Here is a 26898-nt window from a genome sequence, read left to right on the forward strand (position 1 = left end):
AAAAACAGCAAATATGTTATCAAATTCTTGAAAATTCCAACTGATAATTTTGATTTCAAACAGGTATGTTTACTGGTCTAAGGACTGCTACTTCAAACAAATTCAAATTCAAAATTTAATTTTAATGTGAGAAGTAATGGGTCGGGCCTTGTATTAATCTGGACCCGATCCAGTAAGATTGAATTCTAAGTGGGATGAGGCCCAACCCTCTGATCCACAAAGCCCACCTTAAAGAGCATATTCCAGTCAATTATTGGGCAGTAACTGTAAGCTTTCTAGTCTTAATTTTAAATATAAACAAATAATTCAAAAAAAATATAATAAGTAAATATAAAGAAAGAAAGGAAGCTAATAATTAGACTCTCTTTCAACGCGGTGGCGACTGCTCTTTCTTTCTTAGCCGCCTTACTTTATCTCTGTAGAAGAAGCTAACAGGCGCCGCCTTGCGCTCTCTCTCTCTCTCTCTACACTGTGCTCCGATTGTTTTATCGGTAAGGTTTTTGATTTTTGAGTTCTTCACTCGCTGTGCGGAGTAGTGGGGAAGATTCTCAACTATTTATTTTTCTAGGGTTTTCTGTTCCTTTCGGCAATTCTTTTGTTCGGGTTCTGGGGTTTGTTATTGTTCTTTGTTCTTGTTTCTTGAGAAATATAAAAAAGAGAGAGAGAGTTATTGATTGGTCACACGTGTTTGGATTTGGTGCTGTGTCAGATCTGTGTTTTGAATTCGGATAGGAAGAAATTGATTTCTGTTGCGTGTAGTTTCGGGTATCTTTTTTGTTTCATATAACTTTGTCAACTTTTGGGGGATTGATTGAGACTCGTGGAGTTGGGTTAGGGATTTTCTGTTCGAAAAGGAATTTAGGCGAGTCCTTTGTCTGGTTAGGGTTTGATATTGCAACCTTACGAAGTCGAAGGATTACACATTTATGGCTGCTGGAAGACATGGGGTTTATAGAGATAATGAGTTTAGGGACCGTGAGACTGATTTTGGGATGACAAAGAAGGAGAATGGGCATGCGAAAAGGGACGACGGACATGTTAGAAATGGGGTTCCGGATTACGAGAGGGGCCAGGGTCGCGATAGTCTGGAATATAAGGGTAGGATCAGACAGAAGGATATTAAAGAAAGAGAGGTGATAAATGGTGGATATCATGCTACTACTAGCCGCAGTGATTCTGGAAGTAGTGGTGGTGGGCCGAAGAGGTGTGAGCTTGCTGCACGTGCCATAGATCGAGAGCCCGGGGAGCTCTCCAGTGATGGATCTGACGAGGCTGTCGATTCGGAAGCCCAGGTTAATGAAGATGCTGAGGTTAAAAAGATGGAAAATTTAAACCACTTATCTCCGTTGCAGAATAAAAAGCGGAAGTTCTCACCAATTGTGTGGGATAGAGACAATAGGAACATAAGTAGATCAATCAAAAGTAGCAGTGCTTCTGATACTGTTACTTTACCTCCATCACCACCAATGATCAAGTCTTATCGCCAGTCACCTATCCCAAAACCGAGTCCTGATGGGAATGTACAGACCTTACCCAATGTCTCAAATGAGGTTAAGTTAGAAGCATCACCACCTAAAGTCAACTTAAGACCCAATTTGTCAGAATTCCCTGCTGAAACGTCCTCTCTGCATCCTGAGGAAGAGCAATCGGTTAAAAACACGGAACCAGGGACAATTGATGATGATGATTATGTACCTACACGAACCATAATATCCTCTCGTTGGGCTAACGATGCTGAGTCCCCAGCTGATGAAGGTGAGATTTCTGATTATGAAGATATCCCAAAATTGCATAGGAAGCCTGGTTTGGGGTTAGCCGAAGTAAGAGGCCATAGTAAATCAATAAGTCCAGAAGTGGGGGAGGTCAAAAGGGAAGGGTCTGATGGTGCTAGGGGGCAGTCCTCTGCGTCAGATGAACGTGTAAGGTCCTCCAGTAGAGATAGTTATCATGACAGTGATGACCATAATGAGTACATGGAGATAGATGATGATCGCAATTATGATGGTGCTAGTGTTAGCAAGTCGGAAACAGAGTCCGAGGACGGTCATGGCTCTCATGGTACTCCAGAGCCAGCGCAACTCCCACAGAGGAGTGTTAATATGCTCCAAGGTTGCAGAAGTGTTGATGAGTTTGAGAGACTCAACAAGATTGATGAAGGGACTTATGGGGTTGTGTACAGAGCCAGGGATAAGAAGACTGGGGAAATTGTTGCTTTGAAGAAGGTCAAGATGGAGAAAGAGAGAGAAGGGTTTCCTTTGACTTCGCTCCGAGAAATAAACATTCTTCTATCTTTTGATCATCCCTCTATTGTGGATGTCAAAGAAGTAGTTGTGGGAAGCAATCTTGACAGCATCTTTATGGTCATGGAGTATATGGAACATGATCTTAAGGCATTGATGGAGACTATGAAACAGCCGTTTAGTCAAAGTGAAGTGAAATGTCTCATGCTCCAGCTTTTAGCGGGTGTCAAATATCTACATGACAATTGGGTGCTTCACCGAGATCTGAAAACTTCAAATTTGCTTTTAAATAACCGTGGTGAGTTGAAGATCTGTGACTTTGGTCTGGCTCGTCAATATGGGAGCCCATTGAAACCATATACTCATTTGGTGGTCACTCTGTGGTACAGGTGAGCATCACTTTATGCATATCTTCTTCGGCATGTGCAATTTTTACTGGCCTTTTTCAACCATATTGGCTGTCTAGTTTCCTATGAGCATACCATTTCTGTTCTATTCTGAGTGCATGTTTTCTTACCACTGTACCTCAATCATGAAAATGATGTTTTAGTAGTAATTTGTGTGCTTATCCTTCGGTGGTCTTGTCAGTTCCATTCATATGGTATAGGAGATTCATGCTTCTTGAAATAAACAATTGGTGCAACTGCGATCTACCCTTGGTATTATAAGCTGATGTGCTTACTCTGCATTTCATTTTGTATTTGTTTCTATTTTGTATACATCAATAAGAAAATCTGAATCATTAGTTCACTTGCAGGGCACCCGAACTTCTTTTGGGAGCCAAACAATATTCTACCGCAATTGATATGTGGTCCCTTGGATGCATTATGGCTGAGCTATTATCAAAAGAGCCATTGTTCAATGGGAAGACAGAGTTTGATCAGCTGGACAAGGTAAACACAACTTGAGAGTTCATACCATGTACTTTGCCTGGTCTGGATACTAAAGCTGTTATAGAAATAATTGGTTTAGTTACCTTATTTTGGGGTTGATACTGCAGATATTTAGAATCCTTGGTACTCCGAACGAGGCAATTTGGCCTGGTTTTTCCAAACTCCCTGGAGTAAAGGTGAACTTCGTCAAGCATCAGTAAGTATCTGTATCTTGTATATCCAATCCTTACCCAAGTTGATATCAAAATTCATGTTCTCTTTTTTGCCACTGTTTTCCCAGGCTTCCAGCTTTGGGTGATCTGGTGTGGCTTTCTGGCCTCCATTGGTGACAGTGTGAGTTACTTAGAGTAAAATGTGTGTTGCTTCTAACAACTTGCATTTATTTCAGGTACAATCTATTGCGTAGGAAATTTCCAGCGACATCATTTACTGGTACACCTGTGCTTTCTGATGCCGGATTTGATCTTTTGAACAAGCTTCTAACTTATGACCCTGAAAAGGTTGTGGTTCATTACATCTTCCACTTAATTTGTTCAAAAGATTGAATTTCATTGTCTTGTGTGTTTAATCAGAAGATTCTATTTTCTAATGCAGCGGATAACCGCTGAAGTGGCTCTTAACCATGAATGGTTCCGTGAAGTTCCACTCCCCAAGTCTAAGGAGTTTATGCCTACTTTTCCTGCACACCATGCACAAGACAGGTACTTAGCCTTCACACTATAAATTTACCATAGATTTTTGGATCTTCTGATGTTAATTTTCCTTGTTTTTAATGTTGTGATATTAGGCGTATACGAAGAGTAATGAAGAGTCCAGACCCATTAGAAGAGCAAAGGAGGAAGGAGTTGCAGCAAGGGGAATTAGGCACTGGTGGTCTTTTCGGCCAATAGCATCCAGAACTATTTTCTTTGGATTCTGTACTATCTGATACATACAGATCTAGGTGAGAGCTAAGGCCAGAAGGAAGTTGAAAAAATTGCTTGTGGGAGTATCAAATCATGTTTTTTTATAGCAGGCACCTTTGATGAATTAGGTGGACAACATTCCGTGCTCTATTCTTGGGGTTGCCGACAGTAGGAATGCATCTCCAATACTTCTTGCCCGAAAAGGTGTGGCACAAGGATCTTCCTATTAGGGAATTGTTTCTGACTGATCTTTTCTCTGTAGCATACATTTATATTGGTTCCCCCCTGTAAACATTTTGAAAATTGATCTTGAATACCACAATAGTATGATTTACTTAATGTTCACGGTGCTATAAATTTTTAATCCTCATATTGTGTTTGCAAGAGATGGTGTGTAAACCGGAGGAGACATTCTTACCCTTTCACTGCGAAGAATTTTGCTGAGGTATAGCACCCAGGAGGTAAATATTAAATCTGATTTTACGGATGTAACCAAGAATCAAGAATGTGTTCTGTGCTCATGTGGAATTACTTTGCTGAGTTAGGGTCATACCTAGGTTTTTAGATCCTTAGTTTTTAATTCCTGGAGACATGTGGAGACATGTGTGCATTTCATCATTTCATGCTACCCATTGTAGACCATGAACAGAAGTAAATTCCTATGCTTATAAGAAAAAAGTTCTTACATTAAACTTGCCTTTTTTTTATGTAACTTTTGTAGACTTTTGAATACAATCATAGGGTTTTAGATTATAAATTCTTGATGAAACTTTTTCTTCTTCCACCTCTGCTCGGTGAAAACTTCTTGACCACGTACTGATTCTTTTTGGAACTGAATTGTTTCAACAGTCTGTGTGCACAAATGAATAGTTTAGTGGCACCCATGCAGTTGAAGCATATTGTGGTAGTAGTTTTCAAAAATCCAGTTAGGTCTTTGTATGCCTGAGCGAGTGATATTTTTGCTGTTGGATATGAGTGCTTTAGAAAATGTATAGTTGGATTGTTTCAATGTTGTTTTGTGGTGAATAATTAATAATAGCGTTAGATGGTTAGAGGTCTCTTACCTTTTTGCTCTTGGATAGTTGTATATTTCGATCTTTTGGAGGGATATGGAACCAAATGCCGCCTAATTATAAGCTTATATTTGCATCCTCTTGTCGTGCCAAGTCAACTTTATTTGATATGATTAGTAGTGATGAACTTCATTCAGATTGGTTCTTCCTTTAATAAACCTGGGTTTTTTTTGGGACGCAAGTTTCTCTTCCTTAACCCATTTGTATATCCATCTGAAATGTCACTGCAGTATGCATACAAGGTGATCGAGATTACCAGTTGGCACCACTAGAAACTCAAATTATTTTCCATTCACAGAATTTCATATTTGTCCCCTGAAGTACAATATAGGAACACTGCAAACTTTGTCATCCCCTATAGTACTTCTTTAATCAATTTGTTTGCAGTTTTTTATTTTAGCACTGAGTTTTTACATTGTCTGAAAGGAGCGGTGAATATGATCCACTTCTCCACATTTTCTTTTGGGCGGGTAATTAAGCATTTATAAATCCAATCCCTGCTATTATAAGCAAAATTTGAACAGTTAAGAATGGACTTAAAGGGCCTGAAGGATTATGTCGCTTCTGTCCTTTTTCACATTAAGGCAAGAACAATCGGGAATGGGGATGTTAGTACTTATTTGGTTTGAGGGTGGACTCCCATCTTGCAATGCTTCATTCATCGTTGTGGATGGATTTACTGTATAGTATTGTTTCGATGATATTCACGTGCATACAATCACATTAACTCAAACTGCTTATTATGTATCTAATGTCACACTGTATGTTCTTGTTATGTTCTCTTCACTGTAACCTTCTCAGTCTTGCATACTTGTAATAAAGTTTCTCCTTGGTGCTGCATTAGTAAATCCTGCCAAGCATCTACCCCGTCAGGGCTTGTAGCTGGACTTACCTAAATTTTTGGTTTCTTATCTGGGTCCAGTGAAGATAAATATATAGGGTGACATGCTCTTCACACGGTTGGTGATTTAGCTCTCAATATATGATGATTTCTTAACTTTAGGTATGGCTTTCTTGATTATACAAAAGCTGGATCAACAGTTCCAGGATGTTACACTGTTGGTTATGTAAAATGATGAATGGAATCTTGCATGTTTATTGTAGAAGAACTCCATTGATAAAGCACCCATGTTTTTGTGGCCAACATCGGTTTGTTAACCTGAAAATAGGTTTATCTTCGAGAACAAAGAGGCAGGGGGTACTGGTTGACTGAATATGACCATCTGCTATGCTCTTCTGATTAACAGGCAGCTCTTTTGGAGTAGAACGAGCAGTTTTTCATGCAATGTGCAGGTGATAAGTTTTGGTGCATTATGTGCCGACTAGTATGAGGTATGGTGACTGTAGGTATATGATCGTGCTAGCGAGAGCTTGGGTTTGGAGATTAGAGGAAATTGCTTTGTGAGTATCCTTGATCTGATTGTATTGCCCTGGCTCGGTTGAGTTATTCTTGATGTTTGAAGAGGCAGTAATTTAATTGGGGAAAGATGGACAAGAGTTGCTGGTTACCTGAAAGTGACAGGACACCTGACCTATATTGGTATTTCTGACCCTGTTCTTGGTGAATGATGATATGCTTTAGAAAGGCATTTGGCAGTAAAGCTCTAGAGATTCGGGTGATCTACTGTTCAGTTGCAGTGGAAGGAGGCTTGGTGTTCACCTTGCTCGAAGCTAAGTGGGTGCTGAGGAGGCGCTTCTGTTTATCAAGCTTCTCTTTTCCATCATTTTCACAATATTCTAATCAGTTTTCTGTCTCTGTTACACATGCGCGTAGTATTGTATACAGCTGTTCGTTTTACACATTTTTAAACTTTAGTTTAAAATACATGTAATCTTTTGATAATTAACAGAGATGATTTACTCTACCAAATCGCCCGATATCCCAAAAGACACTAATATTCCCTCTGAACAATTTGAAAGGAACACCTGGAAAGTTAGACCTAATGATTAATATGAACAAAAAAAACTTGTCTTGACCATTTTAATTGGAATATATAGGGCGTAATTTGACGGTAAAATGGTTAAGGACCCCATCCCACAAGACCTTTCAAGCATTAACCCAAAGCATGTAGGTTTCTGGCTAGTTTATCCCATATTTTAAACATAATTGGCGGGCAATCAGCGTGCGCGTTTCTTGAGCCAGAAACTGAAAACTGCCATCATCAACAGTTGCAAAAATATACCGGATAGGAGACAAGCAGTCGGTACTGCAAGAGTGCCTATCAAGTAAGGAAGTAGAGTTGAATCCTACCGCTGGATGTACTGGTGTCAAAAGCATCGTCCCAAACCACTTTCCTTAACGTCAAATTGTGACTAGCAAGTGGATATAAAATGAATTGTTTAAATGATTCACGGAGTTTAATGAAGTCCATTCATTTGTTCTTACAGCAAACATCAGTATCATTTTTATTTACTGATAATTTGTACGAGTGTTCGCAGGGGACTTCACACTGGAGGTGGGTCTTGCAGCCTCTTCCTCCCAGCTGGAAAACCGAAAAGGAAAGAGACAAAGACGAGTAGGAAACTCGCCCAGGATTATTTATAGCAACTCTACTGTCAAACTTCCTATGTGTGTGGCTGCCTTATCTGATTGCTTCCTATTTCAGCACCCTTGATAGAAGAAGACAAACGCAGGGCCTAGATTCAAGAGCGTTTACAACTTGGGCATCACGAAAGGTGGCGCAAGATACAACAGATTATGCACTACTCTGGTGTGACAACTATGGTCTTGCCTAGTACAAATGTGACCAGCGACAACTCAATAAAGAAGATTGTGTTGATCAAACCTCGATCAACCGTCCACCCAAAAATCGTGATTCCCCCTGGATTGCTCTGCAGATACATCACTGCATGAAAATATTTTAAATGCTTAATTGTGTGGATTACTTGAAACACTTAACAGAACATGTGAAGGAGAAAAAGGACAGTGCAGTTTAGATACTTCACGAAATGTTTCAACATGGGTAGCAGAGATGATTTCTTCTTCTAAGGAGAACAGCATGTACACACAGTATGAGACTTTTGTCTTCTTGTAAGAGGACTACTGTTCACAAATTATTCTTTAGTAAAAAGCAGGTGATCATGGTATAGTGAAATGTGTTGGAGACTTGGAGCTCAACAACAATCAACAACAGAAGTTCACAAGATGGTACCTAGAGCCAGTCTCTTGTGGTAACAAGACATGTAGGAAGCGAGCTGCATATTTGTTGGCGCTGTGATAAAATCGAGCGACTCCAAATCACTTTCTGACGAATCGGTATGGAACGAGCCCAACTTATTAGCAGCCTGCAAATTCCCGATGCTATTTGAAGTTCTCAATGGACATACATCAGCAGCGCTGCAAGCCATTAAAGCATGCCATCTACTTGCTAGTGCTCCGATGCCTTGGGCTCTGTGGGATATCTTGGCTGCAGCATTCAAGCAAAGAATGATTCCCACCACCTGGACTACCGATGACACCTAGAAAGTTGAAAAAGATGTACCATGAGAAGGACCAATCAAGTATACGGTAGATGAAACGGAAATATTTAGCAAAAAATTTGGAACTTACAGCAAAGTCCCCACCATTGATGAAAGTAATGATTCCATTGTATCCAGTAGTCTGGAACAGAGTCATAAACTGGCTTATAGTGACTATCACAAACTGTAGAAGAAGATATATCCTGAATCTGTGACTTATTTTGGAGAGGTAGTTGCGCAGGCGGGCATGTTCTTGCAGCAATATTATAACATCAGGTTCTCTTTCCAAAAGCTTCCCATAGTCATCAAAATGAATGATCTGCAAGTTGCACACTAAATGGAACAAGACACAGGCTGAAAGAATGATAGCGGTCACATATGTCCATGAAAACACGAAAACTAACAAAATTGCAACAGACTGCCACCATGACTCATGATGAACATACATAATTCGGATGATTTCACGTGCAGTCTTCAAAAGGCAACATGGCAGCACCCATAGCACCAGTAAGCGTACAGAACCCTGCAGAGATAAGGAAGACCCTTGAAATTTGCTCTAGCGGGCAATAAGTCAGTATGTTACACACTGAACAAGTTCTGACTCTGTCCAATGCATAAGATTATCTTAGAATCTTGCAAATATTGTTCTATTCATGTAATGCTGATAAGACAGAGGAACTGGAGCACTGCTTGAAACAGTCCTTTATTTGTTTATTTCTGTGTGCTTCTATTTGTCTTTCAGAAGATAAAAATACACAGAACCTCATACGCTAAGAAAGCAGTAAGACATTGGAGATAAATGGATAATATTTTACTAGAATCTTGAGAGGTTTAAAAGAATATCGGTTTGCTAGTTGAATTAATCAAGTCTAAACAATTACAATGAACCATACTGCTACCCTGTCAAAATTTGTCATAAAAACCAACCCGTAGAGGCGCAGACAAACCTAAACTTAGATAGACGATAAACTTGGAGTGGAGTTTACAAAAACTGAGAATTCAATGTGATAAAAACGAGTAACTTGAAGCATTACTCACTGAAATCTTCTGTACATATTGGTCACTGAACCTCTCCACATGCCCACTGTAGCGATCAACAAAGAGGAACTTCCTAACGCCATATTTTCTCAAGTCGTGAGAAAGGCATATCAAAGATGCAGCAGCCAAACAAGCCTGAGAAACCACTATTCCAATCTCAAAACTCTTGATCTGACCCTTTTCACACCCTGGACAGTTAGAGAGCTCAAGCATCACCACTGGAAGCAAGACCCCGATAACCAAAAAAACCCCCCAAGACAGCAAAAAGCTCCACACTGTGGACTGGTTAAATCCCAAGAAATACATAAAAAAATCTAATCTTTGGAGGGTTTTATCCAAAAGAGTCTCCTTATCATTTTCTTGATCATCTGGGAGGTCTGGTTCTTGAGGTTGGTCTGGAATTTTAAGCAGAGGGGTGTTTTCATGCGGGATTGCAGATCCCTCCACCTCTATTTGTATATGACCCTCGGCCATCGATGGAGAAAAGCCAACCTTGAGCTAATCAATCAAAGAGAAGAAAAGAAAAAAAAAAAAAAAAAAAAAAAAACCCCTGACCCTCGGCCATCGATGGAGAAAAGCCAACCTTGAGCTAATCAATCAAAGAAAAGAAAAAAAAAAAAAAAAAAAAAAAAAAAAAAAAAAAAAAACCTCAACTTTATCAAAGTTGGAAAGGAAGAAAGACGATGAGACAACACAAATGACAAATCACCATCATCACAATTTCTTATTACACAATTGCAGGATTTTAAAATTCCAAATGTGATGCATAAGAATGAAGTCTATTGGTGCAGATGGGCTGCCAAGAAATAAAAAAATTGGAAATGTTAAACTGCTAGATGTTTCTCCTAATCAATGGCCCCAGTATAGCTTCCTGAAAAGAAGTCGGTCTTGAAATTGGGACTTGGACCAGAGTCTGTCTATCTTTTCCATTTCCCTCACTCTTCAGGTAGAGGAGCAAACACCACCTGATGTCCACTGTACATATGTGATGTTATTATGGTAAACTAATGAAGCAAATGCAGTAGTTTTGCAACCATATTATAATGTTTGAGGTGACGTTAGAGAAAGGGCATCTTTATCTGTGATGCTGAGCATAACTTTACAAGAGTATCACGCAACGCAAGAGCACACAAAGTAAAGAAGAAAATTGGTTTAAGGTTGGGAGTTTGCGGCGTGTGTCGTCTAATGAACACCTTCAAGTTCAAGTCTGAACTCGTGATTTGGTTGTGTTTCTTGATAATTTCATTTGAGTCCATGAAGGAAGAGGAAGAGGAAAAGCCAAATCTTCATCTTTTTTTTTTCTTTTTAGTTTGTGAGATGGACGACAAGAAGAGTATGAGAATAAGTAGTTGCGTTTGCACAATTTAGGTAGAGCAGCAGCAGTTGGGGAAGGTGGCGTCGGATATGGCTGGCTTTTGCCATTTGCAGGTAGTTCATAGAAAATGTAACGTCCCTCCCTTGTCCCACACGGGAAAATCAAGAAAAGTGCCCAAGTTTAAATATATTACAAATTAAATATTTTTTTGTGACTAAATTATGACAGTGAAAATATATCTTTTCAAATGCATTAATATGTGCAAATATAATATAAAATAATAAAATTATTAAAAGGTGATATGTTTTTTGCAATTTTTTATATTCATATTTTAGGCAATAAAATATTAAAAATTATATTACTTATATAAATATTAAATTTGTTTATAAACTATTTATCACTATTTTAATGTATAAAAATAATAGATTTATGTATTATACGTAAGTACAAATATATTATACATATTCTTTTATATATGTACAAATACATTTTATATAAATATACATAAAATATATAAAAATAAAATGAAATAATCGAGACGCATCCGTAGCCAAATCATTAAAATCTATACATGTTCTTAAACACGTTTAAAGCTTCAAAACTCATTCCAACTAGCACGAGTTCAAATTCAACCTGAACCCATTATCATTTCTATTAAATGAACAGGATACTAGTTATAAAATCATAATCCAACCAAAATCCAGGGTGGGAAAAGTGGCAAGGTGCAACACCCCTCCCTATTCACATGCCTAATTATCACCAATCATTATTTTCTCTCTCTCTCTCTCTCACACACACACACACAGTCATATACATTGATGTTTTTTTAGCCATTATAATGTATAATAACAATAGTATAAATTCAATCATTACAACTCCACCAATATATAAATCCATCCTCCCAAAGATATAAAAGGAAAAACATCCCAATATTTCACCCAAACTGCACAGTATTCCAAAATAATTTCCTAAATTCAACACACATATATATAGGAATTTCCAATATGGTTGATTGAATTCTGAAATGCTTCTCCTGGCTCAAGCTAGGAATGTTCACAGTTCAAGTAAACCAATAGAATCCAATCGAAAAATTCGATTCGATTTTTGTTTTTGTTTTATAATTCAATTTTCGATTCAGTTACATTTTATTTTTTAAATTCGATACTTTGATACATATTTTTTTGGATAAAAATTGAAAAAATATTGAAATTATATATTTAAAAAAGATCATTTATTTATTTATTTTTTTATCCCCTACTCCAAGGTTCCTCAATTTCGTTGTGCCTACTCGTGAACCCACATTAACTCAACTAGGGACTTAAGAAATAAAATACAATTTTGAGAATCCAAAGATCAGCAGCTGAGCTCATTCAACACGGTCACTTTTACTCCTACGACTAGGTTAAGTGCCACATCCCACATAATAGCTGACGCAATATTCAGAAAATTCTGCACTCCAACTCATTTTAGTTTCTTGTAAATGAATATATATTCCATACAGAAAAATAAGAATATATGAAACTCACCCTCACAATCATCATGTTACAGTACAAGGTATAAGTTTTTACATGGCCTCAACTCTCCGAGAGACATCAAGCCAGGAAGGATATACAACTTACAATCTTCCTCAACTGTCAAGATGCAACCGGACGACTCCAAGATGAATCGGGCAACAAACGTATAGGTCTTGCAAAATATTTGAACATGAAAGGATACTATTATTTGTTGGCTTTACGACTACGAGCAAGAAAACGTTCCCGAGCTGCAAGAATTCTACTCTCTCGGTCATCAAGGGGCTGAGGAACACCAGCATCATCCTTCGGCAGGTTTAAGTTTTCCGTTTGAATTTCTTCATGGGACTGGCTGCCTCCGCCACTGAATAAGCACAAAACCAGGTTACACAAGAAATGCAAGCTCTAAATGAAACTCGAATTTTAAGAAGTGAACATATCACAGAAGTGCAAAGATTGCCAACCTGAGTTTCCTGACATTTATTTTATCGAGTTTAGCTAAGACTGGCCTGACCCACTGCATCTCAACGGCACATACATTACGCATATATGGCCGTGATGTAGCAATAAGTTCATGATAGACAACGTAATTTGGGAGCATACCATCTTCATCTGGTTTCAGCACTGATGACGGATGCACCTGACGGACAAGAACTTGCACAAAGTGAGTGAATCAAGAGAAATGACTCTCTCTCATTTGGTTAGTGAATCATCTACCTGAACTAACTGTGACTTGAAACCGAGGGTGCGATAGCCATTATGACGAATCATTCGCTCCGCAAGTTGATTTGCAAATCCTGAACACAGAGCTTTTCTCAAAGGTCTGTAATCTTGGCCTTCTTTCCGTTTTTGACTTGTTTTAACATCCATGGATCCTGTTAATATGGAAACATGGGGAGCAAAATTTGGAAAGCAATTAGAATAGTACAATGAATTATCTGTATTTCCAATCTAGAGGGATTAAACATACTTAATTGGCAGATATTAAATAGAGCAGTTGAGATATTAGTGCATATTCCTCAAGGTAAGAGGTAGAAGTTGCACAAACTAAATAACTTAAATAGAAATATATGCAATACATAAACACACACACGGACACAATACTAACCTTTAGCAATCTTCTGCATTATCTGGGTTAACTGCTTCCTGACATCCTTGACAAACATCATCCCTCTCACCTAGATCAGCAAGATAAAGTGCAACAATGAGTCAATCTCTCAATATAATTCACATGAGGCGAATATTTCAGGAGTAAGAACATTCCAACATAAAAACTATCAATTTGTATCAAGTACAAATCTGAACGAGTTAAAACACAAAGTATCCAACATGCATGCAACTAGAAACTACCATGAATAAAACAAAAAAACTGGTACCTGCAAGTTGTTCTCCTTGCACCAGTCTGTGCTGTAGTCAGTTTGATGCCAAAGCTCATAAATTTGCAACAACTGGATGTGGTCACCCCACCCAGAACCATCAGGAAGGTGTGAAGGAGTATGCTTCCGCTTCTTATCAGTGCTCTTACTGCGAGACAAATTGAATTTACGTATGATCAATAAGAAGAATTTGATTCTGCTTAATAATTGGAAATATTTGTTTAAAAGAGCCTATGTAACAAAACAATGACTCTATCACAGATGAGGAATTTCAATTTCTACTCCTGCATCCTCTGGTCCAGTTAAAGGCACTGGATAATGTTCTTCCAAGTTTTGAATCTCCAAGTCTTCAAGACTCATTTCCTTGGTTCCAACTAGGTAAAGTTGCAAATACAATAAACAAGTCTGTGTAACAAGCTTTTGAGTTAAACAGACAAAAGTTGTGCAACAGTTTAGTCTTGACATAAGCAGGGATCTTTCATAACATACAAATTACTTCTTGCGACATCGTATATAGCACTTGTAAGTGCCAGCATAAGGAAACCACGTACAGACAGGAGAAGATAAAGATGTACCTTTGACCTAAAAGCAATGTAGTTTCTGCTGATAGCATTGCGGCAACTGTTAAAGCATGAGATAAACAGCCACACTCATTTGCCTCTAACAAAGTCCTCGACAGTGAAGGTTCTAGTGGAAGTTCTGCATATGATAGAAGATTTCAACTCTAAAGCAGACTTCCCAAAAAACAATTTCCATGTTAACTCCCATTTTCTCCTTGTTGTTTCTAGGCTACTAATCAAACATCAAGTTAAAAGTAAATGTTGAAGCTTGGGCAGGCTGTAAATCTGTAGATTTTTATGGTACTATGACGAACTTAGTTCTTTTTTGATTAGGTAGCTTGCAAAAAAATTTCAGCATAATACAGAGAAGACAATGGCGAAGAGAGACAAGTACGGCCGAAGACTCTAGATTCTTCCTGCCCATGTTAGGTATTGATTCCAATTAGTTCAACATGTTCATCACACCATAAAAGTGCATCTACAAATCAAAAAGACAAGAGTTGAGTAAATATTTCTAGTCACGGCATTATAAGGCCCAAAGTCATATAGACACACAAATGGTTGTGATATCTTGATTAGCCCAAAATTCATAGAAAAGTGAACAAATGAATACAAAAGAAAAGACATGGAATCTCTGATAAACACATTAACTGGGTTATAGCTTGGCTGTTTTAGCTTGTTTTGGTTAATCACTACTAATGCCTTGGGAACAAGGAGCTTAAATTTTTCAAGCTTTAGACGCTGCTAATTTATGTGTGCACCACAACTAATAGGAGACAACGGGTATAAAAACCAGTGGCAAAGGAGTGCACCATGCTAAGAAAATACTTCTATTCGGAGAAGAATTTGTTCCAGCCATAGTTCGTCCAAGACTTGTGATTGAACCATCTTCATCTATGGCATCAATGAGATATAGCTGCTTTAAGGCATCTTCCAAAGCCTCAGCTGCAGCAAAGGCAAAGCAAGGTCTCACCATCTAGATGCATATATAGATATTAAATCACAAACATATCAAGATTGAAATAGAAAGCAGGTAAAGATATGCCTTCTTACAGGAAGGTGGATCAAGGAAGTCAAATTTGAGAATATCAATGTCCGGGAGGTCTAATGATTTTAAATAGAGCACACTTCCCGCAAGGGAAGATCTCTGTATTTCAGGGACTGTAGCATCCAAAAAGTCATCCTTGTAAACCACGGAAGGGTACAGACGGTAGCACTTTCCAGGACGTGTCCTTCCAGCTCTTCCCGCACGCTGATTAGCCTGCACTCTGAAACAAACAATTAAAAAGGTAACAAAATCAATCAAATACAGCCTCCACGTAATACATATACATTGCAATCTAAATTTGAGGGAAGAGCATGGTCAGGAAAACAAGAATTACTAGCACCACCCAATTGGAAGTACAAAATCCATGCGCATGAAGAATAAGCACCAAAATCAATTTTGTTTCACTGATTATGGGAGTATATGTCTCATACTTGCTAATTTGGACAACATCAAGAGAATACATGCCAGTTGATGGGTTGTACTGTCGCTGCTTCACAAAACCGGTATCAATTACATAGCTGCAGTTCAAATCAGAATTCACAAAAGTTACAACAAGAAAGACTCTTAACATGAAACTAAATAAAGGATAGAAACTGAAATTTTGCTCAAAAAGATTCAAAATGAAAAAAGAATCACCCCTCTCCTTTTCAGCAGTGTATGAACCATTTGCAATAACATTTCCAATTGACCATAATTAAAAGTATGTGGTAAAAATCTCTTAGAGAAATTGGTTAAAAATTCATTGAAATATCTACACAACACAGGGATCAGGACTCTGTCCTCAAATTCAAGGATCAGAGGTTGATGGATCTTATACTTGGACATATATCCACATCCACGATACAGCGAGTTAGGTTATAAATTGCAATAGAATCCTCATAATGCAACTGTACATTTTATACACAAAGCAACACATAAAATCAAAGAGCATCAAGTCTCTTACACCACACCATCAACAGTCAAAGAGGTCTCAGCTATGTTTGTAGCAATTATAAATCTACGACAATTGGGAGGTGGTTGACTGAATACACGGACCTGCAGGGTAAAGCAAATAAAGAAGTGACAAAAAGGAAATGAACATTTATTAAGAAGACTAATTCATATCAGTTAAAGCTGAAACAGGAAAGTCGCACCTTCAGGACAAAGAGCAAAAACTAATATTGCTACATAATTACAAAACACAAGCAGAACTACAAACTAGTGGCACTACATTGAAACAGAACAACAGAAGTTCTAGATGATGAAATCAACAAAAGACTTTTTGCTAAGCAATTTGAGGCGTTAATAATGACACGAGAAACAACATCCTTGGGGCTCTCAACCTACATGATATTCAACTTCAGAGTTACTGCACTTGCTTGGTTTGTAACATTTTTCTATTATAGTTAGATAAGAATTTAATAGCTACCGTCGTATCTGCATAATCTATTCTTATAGTCGTTCTTATCTTATTTCTCGAAAATATATGTTAATTTTAAAGATCATATGTTATTGAACTTAATTTCTTATATAATTTAATTAAAATAAGAACTTCCTCCGAAAAAACTTATGTGCAGAAGTGACATGCTCTAAGAATTATAGTTTTTTCATATTCTGTTCATATTTTTTAATTTAATACATGCATTATAATACCAAGTTATGTATAAGTGTTTACATAATCTAATACGTTCTCTATATTTTTATTAAAAATATTACTTCTACACTGATATTATATAGATAACAGTAATTACAAAGTCATATATTTCTACCATTAAGCTAATTAGAGCACAAACTTTTTTTCTCATTAAATTTTGTAATAATAAATTAATAAAAACATTCTAATTATCGTTATTAACATCTATTCATATTAGTCGCTAATCCACTATTTCAAATTACTTACTAGTTTTGCTATAAAATGAATAACCTCTTCTTATTATCAAATCCAAGACTTTTGTCAATCTAATTTGTTTAACAGATATTTTCAGAAATTAAATCTTAAACTATTTCATACAACTGAATTAAAATTTTAGTTCTTTTAGCAAAAATCAATCTTTTCTTCCTTTCGAGCTAGATCTTGAGCCTTAAAAGATACGCTTGTTGAGCTCAAATTCAAACTCGTAGGCTTGAGCTCAAGCCTGAAATTTTGTTAAAACTCATCTCGAGCCAGATTCTTTTGCACCCCTAGGCATACATCAGAACAGCAACAAAGATAATTGCACCGGAAAAGACCAGAAAGTTTTCAATAAAAATTCCTGAGGAACAACACATAAACAGCAATACAGATTACAGACAGACAAAGATACTTCAATTTTTCATTTGTAAGAGAAAAATAGCAACTGGTTGCAAAATAATGACTAGCCTGCAATTCAGGAGGCAAAGATCCATGAAGTGGAAGAATTATAGCATCCATACAAGACCCTTCTTCCAGGTGTTTGATTCTCTCTTCCAATTTTGACACCAACTTCTCGATATCATCCTACAATTTCAACTAATATCTGTCTAATAATAAAATATATTGGAAAGTTACAGCAGCATTGGTGCAGCAGACAAGAAAAAACATACAAACCTGTCCTGTCATGAAAATTAAGACATCGCCTTCTGGTTCTCGAACATGTATATCTACAGAACATGCAAGACCATCTAAATAAGAATCCAGACTAGAAGCAAATGTGATGAGCAATGACAGCGAACCATACTGCACCTCCTCCCACTAACCCTCACTTGATAAACACAAAAAAGTGACTGAAGCAACAAAATGAGGATACTTAATTGATATGCCATAACATCTAAAGCTTGCTCATACCAATAGCTGTTTTTAGAGAAGCTTCAAGATAACTTTTGGGTCTCTCTGAGCTATGCTGTATCTCAACGGGGAACAACTTTCCTGGGACATTGAGGATGGGGCAATTAGAGAAGAATCTGGATACTTTCTCACCATCAAGTGTAGCTGAAGTGATCAAAACCTTCAAATTGGATGCACGTAACTTAATCAACCGCTTCATCAATCCAAGCAATATATCCCTGCTCAGATAGATTAGCACATATCAAACTACTAAACTCTATCAAGGGAAACCAGGGAAGTTAGCATATGGAAGATTAAAGACAATCCTAAACACAAAAATCTCACAGGAACATACAGAAAGCATTTAACTGCAGAATGCAAACACAAAAATGAAAACAGAAGGTTAACCGAAAGAAGGGGAAAAAGAGGCAAAGGGCTAAATTCCCTCAGGCATCTGTATAGCAAAGGCCAAGTTAGACACTGTCATCATTGGATCTTGTACAACTAAGAAGTACCAGCTTATTACCACTAACTATAATAAACAGATGCAATCATAACATTGAGACTTACGTGTTTAAGCTCCTCTCATGAGCTTCATCTAATATAATTACTGAATATTGACTCAGATCCGGATTGGAAAGACTTTCACGAAGGAGAACTCCATCAGTTAGGTATCTGCACATGAAATTTGTCACCTGTTAATATCAGCAATGTGATTAAATACAAATTTTCACTTCCCTACAATTGTTTCTCAATACTTGATAAAGCCACGTTACTTAATCAGTGTCTTCTCTGAAGTTCTATCTTCAAAGCGTATGGCATAACCTACTTCCTCCCCAAGCTTAACATTGAGTTCCTGCGCAACACGCCTGTGCATTAAACCAAGAGGGAAAATAAATTAGAAATACATAAAGACACCCATTGAACACATACAAACACGTGATCTTTATAACAAACAATAACAAAAAACTTGGGAATAGAGTGGGAAATCAACAAAGGCCATGCTTTCTTTGCATGTAAAAATAGGAAATCATACTTACCCAAAAAGTACCCAGTGGAACTTTGGACAGGTAAGGTAACCATAATTCTAAATTCTTCCCAGATGAAACAATTTTAGCAGAGTAAGTTTCACATGAATTAATACAAGAAGTACATGAACAAACAACAATTCTTACTCTAGAAAGACAACAACTCACTACTAAAGTTCACTCATTACGCTTCCAAATTCAAACAAGATTCTCCAAATAAACTACTTAACAATAGGATACATAAGGAAATTAAAATCAGAATGCATGAAAAAAGAGCGAATAATCAGATGCCCTCGAAGAGTCTACACGCAAATGCAGAAGTAAAATTCATAACAAAAACAACTTATTGAGAAGCGAGAAAATTACCTAGATACAGAAACAGCAGCGACCCGACGCGGCTGAGTAACAGCAATGCAACCAGATTTCGTGTAACCTCTCCGTTGAAGAATTTGAGAAAGTTGAGTGCTTTTACCAGAACCAGTTTCTCCAATTATTACCACGACAGGATTTTTCTCTACTGTTTCTACAATTTTCTCTTCGAATTGGAGTATAGGTAATTGCGCCATTGGAAAACTGATAAAGAACACAAACAATCACCGGGAATTTGGAACCGATCGAGCAGTTTGAAGTCGGGAGATTTTGCTAGGGTTTAGGCGATCTTAAGGGAAATTTCAAACACTACTTCTTAAGAATCTGCATAAAAGCGCTGCTTAACGGCCATTTTCAGGCAAGGAAGCAAAATCGCCAAGCAAGAAAAAACAGCGCCACGCAACTTATTTGTAAAAATCACTATTAGAGAAGGACGAATGCACCACACCAGTGAGTTCTGATTTTGCGGTTTCCCACAATTAAGTTAATATGGCTTTAGTTAGACAGGTAAACAGGTTTAGTTTGTCTCAAACTTGTTAATCAAAATCTATAATCAATAATTATTTAAAAGAATTATTAGATTGGTTAAAATTCAACTTTATAATAGCTTAATTTAATTTAATTTGAACAAAAAAAATTAAGCTATCAAAAGAATATATATTTCACATTTAAATTTTATAATATTTTCTACAGAATGCCTTATGTTTAAAGCAGGATGTGTGCATGAGTGTATTGAGTCACTTGAGTGTGTGAGTGTTTAAGAAAAAAACCTTAACTTAGTTCGAAATGATTTATTTATAAGTTTAGTTTCAAGTTCAATATGAAATTTAATAGCACCATGGTTTTCTAGCAATACTGCAAGAAGATAAAGTGCTAATTGATTGAAAAATGAAAATTTCTTCAAAAAGATAGCAATTGAAATTGATTTTCCGATAAGAGTACAATATATACTACCTTATTGCATTAACTTCAGAAAACCATGCAACTGAACTGGCTTATGCAAGCACCATACTCAGCACGTTGTAAACTCACAAACGCACACTATGAGATCTCGCGTCAGCGCATACACACACAAACTCACAGAGACATAAATGTTATGTTGTCCTTGAATTCCTACAAATAATCATATTCATGTTGGTAAATCTGAGAAGCTGCCCTACGAAGGACCAGCCTAAGTAGACAATGGAGTATGCAATTTGATTTCTGCAAACACACATCACTGTTGATGGTCAGAGAGAACTCTATATGATATGTATGCTACTTCAAGAAAATCCTAATGCACTATGTGGACATCTCCAGAATTCCTTCCAAAAATAGCTTCCCGGGTCACCAGCCTTATTCCCCTTACCCAAAGCTTGGCCATTTCAGTTCCCCCACGGCAAGAAAAATGGATTTCCTTATTCTTTGTAGTCACCACCCGAAAAACACCTGGATCATCAGCATCAGGCTTCTTCCGACGGTTCCATCTGAATGCTGAGCTTGGACCGACCTCAGCTCCTCGACAGATAACGTTTCTCTTGCTCGATTTTCCCCAACGCAACAATCCTGCAGTCTCTACCATCTTCAGCACCTTCACATGGGGTGCCCCTTTTCCCGCCTTTGTGTGCTTCTTCACATGATCCCCACTTAGTACAAGTCTTCGAGCAAGTTCGTCTAATATCACACGTTCTGCATCACTTCCATCTTTATTCTTACTTGCGAGTGAAAGTGCAGTCTCATGCCTTGCATTCTCGATATCAAACTTCGCCCCACATGAGATGAGAAGCTCACACATACTCGCATTGCCTGACCTTGCTGCCAGCATGAGCGGAGTGTAGCCATCAGAATCAAGAATGTTAACATCACAACCCTCATGTGTCAATTCTCGAACTAAATCCAGGTTGCCAAGGCGTGCAGCATGATGTAAAGCAGACGATCCGTTAGATTTGCTTTTGCCCTTTGCATAGGCATATGCAGATAGTACCTTTGCGAATGAATCCCTGTTTTCATTTGCTTCTGCTAGACTTAGTGCTGTTTCGCCATACTTATTACAAGTTTCGACATCAGCTCCGGCATTAACAAGAAGCCTAAAAGGCTCAACATGACCACCTGCTGCAGCAACCATAACTGCTGAGAATCCGCTCTCATCTTTTTCATTGAGATTCAGATCTGGTTGTTCAATGAGTTTCTTTAAGGCCTCGACATCATTTGCTCGAGTTACAAATAACAAAGAAGAAAATATTTCAGCGTTGCTAGATTGAGCTATTTTTCCAGCTCGAATCACGTCCACAACTGCTTGTTGGAAGCCAAGCATCCACCGCACTGATCCAGCAATGGACATTGCACACTGAGAAGACATATTAGTCAAACCAAAATCAGCACCTGCAGAAGCCAGAAGCTTAAGACACTCCTCTTGCTTATATCTAGCACAAATCATTAGTGCAGTCTCCCCAGATCCTGTTCTGGAGTTGAGATTGCAGCCAGCATTTATCAGGAGACGAAGAATTTTAGCCAACCCAAGTCGTGTGGCTAAATGAATTGGGCGGAAGTCTATCTGTTTAGTTGTTTCAACTGGGAATTCTATATCAGCACCGCAACTCAAAAGCACCTCGAATGCTCTTGCATTGCCACATAGGATGGCATGGTGGATAATTGCCCTACCCAGATGCGGAATATTAGGAGAGAGATGCTTAAGGAGCATACGCAAAATAAGACCACTGGATTCAAAATATTCCACAGCACACCAACTGACACGATATGGCTCAGCCAACCCCGCACCAACTCTGAACTCTTCTCCAGTAGTTACATCCCATGACCAAGCACCCAGCCTAGCCTTGGTATCTGTTCTGCATCCCAACTATTTCTCCACGAACATAAAATAGATCAATGTTAGAGAATAAATGCCATATTTTGAAATTCATGCTGGTTGTATGCAAAAAGTTGCAGTCAACACCCAGCTTCGCACTGTTTTGGGGTATCTGTTATCTGGAAATAAGACTTAAGTACGGGTCATCCCAATTGTTGAATTCTTGTTCTCAAAAAGCATGTCTCTAAAATAAATATATATGTTATGAGACGAGGCTGGGCCTGGCTATTGTTGATACTGCATTTATGCACTCTGCGCTACAAATTCAAAAGCTTGTAATGATTACCTTTAGCAGCAAGTCAACAACAGAGACCTGCCTACTGACAATTGCTGCAACAAGTGCGTTACAATCGACATTGGCGTGGAGAGATGGTTTTGAAGATTGCAGGAGTATCCTGGCATTTGCATTGGCTTCCACTCCGTTCTGTATTAATTAATAAACAAACTTATAGGAACAAGATAGGGAGCATGCCTTCCTCTGTCATATTAGAACTCCAAATTCCCTTCAATTGAATTTAGAGGGGAAAAGAACAAACAAGAAATTAAAATGGATATAGAGAAAGGTTGTCATTGTTTGAAGATTCCATGATTCCTAGATTATATCCAACCAAAACGCTAATTATTCATCTTTTAAGACACTAATATATATAAGTACTTATGCACTCTGTTTAGCCAATAATTTGCAAATACTTGACTAATATTACCTTTCCATTAAAGAGTAACAGTTGACACATGCACACACAAACATGAATTCCAATTCTCACTAGCAAGGGAGCCAAATGAGCAAAGTGGAAATGAACTTATCATGTGGCCAAAACCTAGCATATTTGGCCATTGTTCAATAAAAACTCCTAGATTGTTTATTTCTAAAACATTCTGCGCTAGCTGAACACCTAAACCTAATACTTGGGTTAAAGCACAATCATTCATTCAGTGATTATGTTTGTATCTTCTTGAAGAAATACATATAATATTTCACATGAAAGACGCAAACAAAAAGCAGTATGAAGTACCTTGATGAGTGTTTCGACAAAATCAATAAACCCCCTGCTGGATGCAGTGACAAGGGCATGCACCGCAACATGAGGACGGATCATTTCAGAGCCCATGAGCAGCTCAGCAGGTCTGGCCCGCCCCAGGTAGGATGCCTCCAACAAGGCTTCCTCGCATGCAGCTTGAGCAGCCCCACCATTCACGAGCATCTCCAACACCTCAAGGTGGCCCTCCCTGACCGCTGCTGTGGTTGCATACCCTCGGAACAATTTTTGGTTGACATTAGCTCCGACATTCTGTCCTCCGAGAGGAACAACAAGATTTAATTAATTATCATGGATCGTATATTCGTATCCGCGTGCAGACCACAATCTAGCCCCAGAAATTAGAAGGTAAGTACTGGAGAAAAAAAAAAAACAGTACGTATTTGCTAGTGAATGCGGTACCAATAATGTCTAAGGCCTATTTCGGGGTGTTCTTTGCCTAATACAAGTTTATGTGCAAAATTGCGAAGGATGTCACCGATGGCCCCCATTGAATTTTTTTCCGTTTGCAAATAGACAATATTTGCTATCTAGATCAGTCGACGTGGAAAGATAGAATAGACAAAGAGTCCTATTCTGATTAGACATCATGTATAACATTAATATGCTAGAAAGAAACCATTAGTAAATTAATATTCACTTTGAGACTTTTAGGTCCCCTTGGGCTTCAAGAAAGGCAAACAAGAAATAATTATTTAATTCTCCTACTAATAATTGCCACCAATTTGAAAATGGGAATAAAGCTTTCAGCGCACATAACAACTCCGAATCAAAACTCAATATAAATCTGCATAATCGCTAACTTTACCAAATATAGTACATAGAATTCAATTTTTGAAATCTTGGACCAAAATTTTTATCTGTGCAGACTCTATAAGAACATAAGACATACTTCAAAAGAAGCTCAATAAACTACTACATATTCACCTCAAAGTGACGTAAAATTCAGATAGAAAAATAGAAATCGGAACATGCAACCTTAAACTTGAATCGAGTAGAAGACAAAAAGAAAAGTTGCAAGAAAAACACATACAGACACACCTACATAAGGAAAAATTAGTAAAATAGGAAATAATAATAATAATAAAAAAAAAAACTCCTCACATATTACTAATATTTCATGTGAGACCAATAATATTACACATATAATGATTCTAGAAATTATAATAATTATTGCAAAATAGGTCAAAATTCGTATAGGAGGAGAATGATATACCAAAATTACAAAACTCTTGAAATTGATTTTTGGTTGGCGATTCACGTTAGATCAATAGTACACGCATCATGCACTTCACACATTATAATCAATAGGTCCACAAATAAACGTCTCATTATAGATGAATACATTTAAATAGCAATTTATTTAAATAATATATTATTTACTATTAAGTAACATGACAAATATGCTACACTTAATTTGAAATAATACAGTGATTATCAAAATTAATGCAATAAAAACATGCGACTTTGACTCCGCACAGTAGAAATCCAAATCAAAGGTAAACAGTGTTGACGATTGCCTGAAAAAGAAGAAGAAAACGTTTAAAATTATAGATATTAATACTAGAAGGTTTAGGAAGACTGATCACCAGCAATTTCCTGACAAGCGCCATATTTCCGTTATGAGCAGCGAGGAAAAGAGCGGTGACGTCAGTCCTGAACTCCTCGAACTCGATACGGACCTCACTCGCCGACTCCCCGTTCAACACAACCTCAGTTTTCCTGGATTTCAAACAAACTGTTGCGATGAAATTAACGTCAACAGATGGATGAGAAACGAGCTCCAAAGCTAGCTGGAGATCATTGACATGAGCAGCGTCGACGAGGCGTTGAGAAATCGTCTCGTACTCATCGTAATCAGCGTGAAGCCCCACCGGAAAAACCTGTTGTTTCCTTCCGATCATGTACTGCCCTCCTCCGCCTCCGCTGGAGGTGGTGGTGAATACTGTGGTGGACATTAGTAATGATCTCGCAATATCACATCAAAGCTCCAATTACGCGTGATGTTTTCTCAGTACGGTGTGTGAAATGTGCGTGGGCGCCTGCAGAAGAAGAGAAGCTTACAAGACAGGAGGAAGCGGTACAAGTGTGGAGTGTGAGGATGAATAAAAACTTGATTTAACCAAGTTTTTTAAACATTATTTTTTTTAATTATATTATATATTTTTGTTGACATTGAGTGGTTATAATAATTAAGATATAAATGTGTTTAATTTTGTGGATGATTTAGAGATAACGACACTTTATCATTCTCCATTTAATTACTCTGATTCTCCTTCTTTTGAAAAAATCAACCTTGCTAATTAATTCAATAACCATAAAAGGTTTCAATTACCTTTTTACCCTCCCCTTCTACTAATTAGTTTAAATTAAATTATTACCGAAAATCTTTTATCACACTTTAATGTTATAAATTAGCGTCAACTATAATTTTAATGTCAAACTGCGTACAATATACCTACCTATGTGTACAATGTAAACATATAACATTAAAGTGAGATATAATATTTTAGAATTTAATGCAGTTTACTTTTTTGTGATATTACAAATGAGCAAATTACTCCTCTACAAAAAAATAATAGCAATTTATTCACTTGTGTTTTTCAAAATAATGCAATTTGTTGATTGCATTTTTCCCTAATATTTTAGGAGACGATGTAGAAAGCATAAGAATTATTGAGTGATTGGGAAATTAAATATGATTAACCGGCCAAGCAAAAGAAGATGATAAAAAGAGTTACCCATTAGCAGACACAGAAGCAGTTGGTGTTTACTTATAGCCGGAATTGGCCTGCAAAATCTCTTCCTCCAACCTACAAACACCATGCATTTCAAAAATCATTTATTTTATACAAAATTGAATATTTCATATTGGGATAATGTATTTTTATTAATACATTTCATTAGGACTCGTAATGAGTAAGTGTGAAGGAATTTGAGTCAAATTTAAGTTATTTACTATCATTACAAGCCTAATTTCTAATAATCACATATGGATTAAGAGCCATTAGAGTATAGCATAATTCATATTGTATAAATGCTCATCATTTATTTAGGTGACCTAAGTCGTGATAACTAAGATTATCGGAATTTTACTTGCGCAACCATCGCCTAAATATAGTATGGAAAAAAAAAATATTTTTTTCATTTACAATTTTAGAGTGTGATTTTTTTTTAAAAAAAACCTTTAAGTTGTGCATTAATCCATCTCTAACACACTTGAATAAATATTTATTAAAAATTTCACTTCAAATAAATATTATAATTTATTTTTTGTTAAAAAAAATCCAATTTCTTACTTGTACTAAACAGACACAAGGGCCCAATCTATTATATGAAATGAGGTTCAGCCCAATTAATGTCAACATTGACCCAATCCTCTTTAACGCTTGTGTTGCTGTAGAAACTCCACGATACCTCCACGTGGCCACTTTGATCAT

At 37.3% G+C, this 26898-nt stretch overlaps 4 protein-coding genes across 15 annotated transcripts; 1 reads left to right on the forward strand and 3 right to left on the reverse strand.

Moving 5' to 3' along the window:
* On the forward strand, positions 348–6981 carry LOC105156686 (cyclin-dependent kinase G-2). Of its 11 annotated transcripts, none has more exons than XR_002286569.1 (8): positions 349–2629; positions 2998–3133; positions 3241–3329; positions 3522–3633; positions 3728–3834; positions 3921–4242; positions 4424–4499; positions 6281–6981. XR_002286569.1 is itself a non-coding variant. In XM_011072896.2 (6 exons), the coding sequence occupies exons 1-6, from the start codon at positions 927–929 to the stop codon at positions 4021–4023; spliced, it is 2250 nt and encodes a 749-aa protein (XP_011071198.1). In that variant the 5' UTR covers positions 349–926; the 3' UTR covers positions 4024–4391. The 11 variants fall into 11 exon arrangements, 1 of the variants encoding a protein (XP_011071198.1); XR_847372.2 differs by having other exon boundaries at positions 6359–6981; XR_002286572.1 differs by lacking the exon at positions 4424–4499 and having other exon boundaries at positions 3921–4076; positions 4149–4242; positions 6359–6981.
* On the reverse strand, positions 6402–10137 carry LOC105156687. 2 transcript variants are annotated; one of them, XM_011072899.2, is made up of 4 exons: positions 9609–10135; positions 8662–9093; positions 8264–8570; positions 6402–7957 (listed from the first exon to the last, which is right to left on the reverse strand). In XM_011072899.2, the coding sequence occupies exons 1-4, from the start codon at positions 10080–10082 to the stop codon at positions 7815–7817; spliced, it is 1356 nt and encodes a 451-aa protein (XP_011071201.1). In that variant the 5' UTR covers positions 10083–10135; the 3' UTR covers positions 6402–7814. The 2 variants fall into 2 exon arrangements, with proteins under 2 accessions (XP_011071201.1, XP_011071202.1); XM_011072900.2 differs by lacking the exon at positions 6402–7957 and adding an exon at positions 7980–8154 and having other exon boundaries at positions 9609–10137.
* On the reverse strand, positions 12374–20043 carry LOC105156688 (probable pre-mRNA-splicing factor ATP-dependent RNA helicase DEAH4). The gene is made up of 16 exons (XM_011072901.2): positions 19574–20043; positions 18956–19048; positions 18750–18854; positions 18201–18418; positions 17964–18016; positions 17757–17873; positions 16362–16453; positions 15850–15936; positions 15424–15638; positions 15223–15315; positions 14386–14509; positions 13811–13958; positions 13543–13612; positions 13152–13309; positions 12899–13074; positions 12374–12798 (listed from the first exon to the last, which is right to left on the reverse strand). Exons 1-16 carry the CDS (start codon positions 19771–19773, stop codon positions 12642–12644), a joined length of 2106 nt encoding a protein of 701 aa, XP_011071203.1. The 5' UTR covers positions 19774–20043; the 3' UTR covers positions 12374–12641.
* Positions 20654–25611, reverse strand: LOC105156690 (ankyrin-3). Its single transcript, XM_011072902.2, has 4 exons — positions 25048–25611; positions 23435–23710; positions 22708–22845; positions 20654–22412 (listed from the first exon to the last, which is right to left on the reverse strand). Exons 1-4 carry the CDS (start codon positions 25414–25416, stop codon positions 20850–20852), a joined length of 2346 nt encoding a protein of 781 aa, XP_011071204.1. The 5' UTR covers positions 25417–25611; the 3' UTR covers positions 20654–20849.

This window comes from Sesamum indicum, linkage group LG2 (assembly GCF_000512975.1).
Source record: "Sesamum indicum cultivar Zhongzhi No. 13 linkage group LG2, S_indicum_v1.0, whole genome shotgun sequence".
NCBI lineage: Eukaryota > Viridiplantae > Streptophyta > Magnoliopsida > Lamiales > Pedaliaceae > Sesamum > Sesamum indicum.